The 4291-nt window shown below is 39.1% G+C and overlaps 1 protein-coding gene across 1 annotated transcript; it reads right to left on the minus strand.

Annotated features, from left to right (window-relative positions):
• Nucleotides 1-281: 281 nt before the first annotated feature.
• Nucleotides 282-1760, minus strand: LOC120246864 (calponin-3-like). Its single transcript, XM_039254497.1, has one exon. The coding sequence runs from the start codon at nucleotides 1671-1673 to the stop codon at nucleotides 807-809; it is 867 nt and encodes a 288-aa protein (XP_039110428.1). The 5' UTR covers nucleotides 1674-1760; the 3' UTR covers nucleotides 282-806.
• Between the last annotated feature and the right edge of the window lie 2531 nt (nucleotides 1761-4291).

Consider the following 4291-nt stretch of genomic DNA (forward strand, 5'->3'; position numbering starts at 1 on the left):
CCATTTCTGTCCTCTCCCTTTTTTTTTTGAATGTTCAAAAAAAAAATATTTATTTATAAAAAATACAATGGGATAAGTTTATGCTGAGAAATGCAGCAATAAATACAGTTGAAGGAAACAGAGCAACTTTACATTGATAAATTGGCACAAACAGGAAAAGCAGACACACCACCCAGACCTGAAAGTCTGCAGGCCCATTTTGTACACGCTCCTTTAGAAACACCACTCTGTAAAGATCTTGTTGGTTTAGGTAAGAGAATGAGTACACATATAATCACAAATGCACACGGATCAGGACTTTATTTAAGAGTTAGCAAACAATACTGTAGAGACATTGATATGTAAATTTCTAAAATGCTGCATCTTAAATTTAGTTGGCAAAGACCACATTTAGCTCTAAGCATGACTTTAGTCTTCCAAGTAGAAACCAGATAACTAAACTGTAAAAAAAAAAAAAAAGCTTCCTATTGTTTGAAAATCCCAGTCTATTAAGTAGATTGTAAAAATGCATAGGTCTTTAATAAGAGAAATGGCTGTACAAGAGTACTCCCCTTTCACAGTATTCCTTTTTTACTTCATATGCGAGTTATTGCTTCTGCTGTAGGATTTAACTGTTAAAGCACTAAAAGGCAACTATTTAGGGAAGAGGCAGAAAAAGGAAAAGGGAATGTATGTAAGGCAATATTTCTTTTAGGTACAATAAGCATAATAGTGTTTTAGGAAGACAAGATAAAAATTACTCAAGGCTAGCTTGGTTCTCACTGAATAAAAACAATGGGCTAAATACTGAGCTCCTCTGTGTAAATCTAATAATCAATGCCTTGGTCGCCATACTGGTAATCTCTGGGGTAGTCATCCTGGTACTCTCCATGATATTCATCTGGGTATTCTGCCTGATAATCACTATCACTAATTTCAGACCCATTTGTTCCTGTTCCTTGGCTTCCATTGTGAATGACAGGTTCTGTGGGAGCAGCACAGTATTTCGGATAATACACTTGCCGCCCAAGCCCATACACACTCATTCCTTTCTGGGAAGCAACTTTGTTGGTTCCCATCTGTAGAGAAATCGTCGAGTTGTCCACTGGTTGTAATGTTAGCTTCTGATCGTAGATGTCTCTTCTGGTACCTGGTGCTAACATCCCCGCCTGGCTGGCTCCATTGTTGGTGCCCATCTGCAGACTAATTGTGCTCTGGTCAAAAGGTTTGTCGGTTTGCATTTTGGGATCATAAAGATGCCTCCTGGTCCCGTAGGCCGTCATGCCTGCCTGGCTGGCGCACTTGTTGGTGCCCATCTGCAAACCAATTACACTTTGGCCAGCTTTTAATTTTCCTTCATCAAAACGTCTTGTTTGTTTTTCTGCATACTTAACTCCAATGTCAATGGTTGTATGGAATCCTTTTGTTTTAGCCAGACCTCCCAGAGCCACCAGCGTAGTCTGAACCTGGGTCATGTTTCCATTCTCAAAAAGATCATTTGCTTCAAAGATGTCGTGTGGCTTCATGCCATAAGCTTGAATAGCCTTAATAAAGTTGCCAATATTCTCCAACTGAGGCCAGTTTAACAAGGACTCGTTAACCTTCTTCACTGAGCCTGGCTGTAGCTTGTTTATGAGTTCGCAAAGGATTATGCCATCTTTTAAGCCCAGCTGAAAGTTGGTGCCAATGCTCATGCCTGTCACCTCTTCTATCCAATTTCGAAGATCTTCTTCGGCCTGATGATCATACTTGGAAGCGATCTTGTTCTTGACCTTGGCCGAGAGCCCTGTCCTCTACCTTTTGATCTTTCTTTTTTTAAAACAGCAGAGAACCAGATTTTGTTACTTTCCTAATCCAATTTGAGTTCTGCTCATTTGTATGTGATTTAACTGTCCACGTTCTATAATGGCTCATACAGGTGGACTTATTTCTACCATATCATTTTTAGTTTTCTATCATGCATTTTTCATGTTTCTTTCTTCTCATTTCCTACTTGTTACTGATATACTTTCTTTATTATCTTATTTTCATCTTTCGGTTTGAAAAATATATACTCGATTCCTACTACTGTAGTGTTACCTTTAAAACTTTTAAGCATGTATAACTTAGCAAAAGTCTAAAGTGAGTATCTTACTCCTTCCTCCCAGAGTATAGGACAAGAACCTCATTAATCTCATGCTAATCATCATCAGTCCTGCTAATGATGCACATTATTATTTTGTTCTAACTTGTCATTAAAATCCCCCAAATCTGCTTTCCTGTGTGTGTTACAGCTAATGCTAATTTAGATTTCTCAACACGTCGACTAGCTCCTTGCCCATCCAACTTTTTGTTTCCCATTCATTCCTTGGGGTCCAATTTTCTTGTGCTGAAAAACATCCTTTGGTGGTTCTTCCGGTGAAGATTTGGGAGAGGAAAGCTCTCTAGGACTCTGTGTCTGAAGATGTTTTTATTGCACCTTAAATCTTGGGCATAATTCACGGGTAAGAAATGCTGGCATACAGTTCTTTCCCTCGGCAGTTTAAAGATGTCATTCCAGTAGCTCAGCATCTATGATTGCTGAGAAGTCTGCTGTCCATCAAAGTATCGGTGCTTTTCGGTCTAGATTTCTAGAGGTTTTGAAGGTTCTGTCTGTGCTTTTGATGTTGTGTCATTATTCTCTGCCTCGTCCATGCGTGGACTTACTTGTATCTATTCTGCTTAAGACCTGGGGTGACCCTTCAATCTAAACTCTCACCTTTTCCCTTTCTTTATTTTTCTTTATTGCTGTGACAATATCTTACAGTCAAGAGTGCCTAGACTGTATACTAATGTAATAAGCACCTGTGTCTCTACCACCAAATTAAGAGCTAGACCTCCATCTGTACCTTAGAAGCCTTTCTGTGCCTTTCCCAGATCACAACCCTCTTCTCCCTCCAATGGGCATCCATACATCTGAATATTAAATCAATAATACCCTTGTTTTTCTCAAAGGAGCTATCACAATTGTTATACACAACTGTGTATTGTTATATACAATGCATTTCTACACAACATTGGTTTCTTTTTTAAACATTGTGTATTATTCTACTTTATATTACCGGAATCATATATTCTCTATTCTTCTATGACTGGCTTTTCTCACTCAACATTATGCTTTTGAGATACAGCCTTATTAACGCACGCAGCTGCAGCTCATTTATTTTAAACCAGGATATAGAATGCCATCGCATAAAAGTTTCAGAAAATAAATATTTATGGAGTGAATGGATACGTGAATAAATAAATATATTCTCACACATTGCCCCATTTTTGACAACTGAATTTTGCTCTGAACATCAATGTTAGTTCTCTCAAAACGATTTGGTTTTTCCCAACCATTGGGCCTAACACAACTTCTATACCACGCCCAGCCCAGTTCCTCAACTGGCCAACCTCATTAGTCAGCAGGAAAATGCAAATTGAAACGATAATGTGACTCCATTTTACACCAGCCAGAAAAGCTCAAGGGAAAATTCCAAATCTTGCCAGGATTCAGAGCCACTGCAACAGCCACCTACTTCTGATTGGGAGTGTAAATTTGAAGACTGTTTTTGAAAACCGAACATAAATCAAATCAAAGCTGAACATGTGTTTACCCTACAACCCAGCAGTTCTACTGCTAGTAGAGACACAACCAAAACGCATATGTATTACATGCAGGGCAATCTCCGATCAAAGCCCCAGGAGGTTATTTTGTGGATATCACAGGCTGATTCTAAAGTTTATATAGAGAGGCAATACAATGTTCAAGAAGAACAGTTTGGAGGACTGACATACAAGCTTCAAGAGTTACTATAAGTAATTATTATTGTTGGCAATCAAAATCATGCGGTATTGGTACAAGAATAGGCAAATAGAAAAATGGTAAAGAGTGGACAGCCCAAGGGCACCTCAGTGGCTCAGTCAGTTAAGTGTCAGACTTCAGCTCAGGTCATGATCTCACAGTCCATGAGTTCAAGGCCAGCATCAGGCTCTGTGCTGATGGCTCAGAGTCTGGAGACTGCTTCAGATTCTGTCTCCCTCTCTCTCTGCCCCTCTCCCCCATGTGCACTCTGGTTCTCTCTCTATCAAAAATAAATAAATGTTACTAAAAGAAGAAGAAGAAGAAGAAGAAAGAAGAAGAAGAAGAAGAAGAAGAAGAAGAAGAAGAAGAAGAAGAAGAAAAAGAAGAAAATGAAGAGGAGGAGGAGGAGGAGGAATGGAGAGCCCAGAAACAAAGCCAAACAAATATAGTCAACTGACCTCTGAAAAAGGGACAAAGGCAATTCATCATAAACAGGATGGTGCTAAA

This window comes from Hyaena hyaena, unplaced genomic scaffold (genome assembly GCF_003009895.1).
Source record: "Hyaena hyaena isolate Hyena2069 unplaced genomic scaffold, ASM300989v1 scaffold_11, whole genome shotgun sequence".
NCBI classification, from domain to species: Eukaryota; Metazoa; Chordata; class Mammalia; order Carnivora; family Hyaenidae; genus Hyaena; species Hyaena hyaena.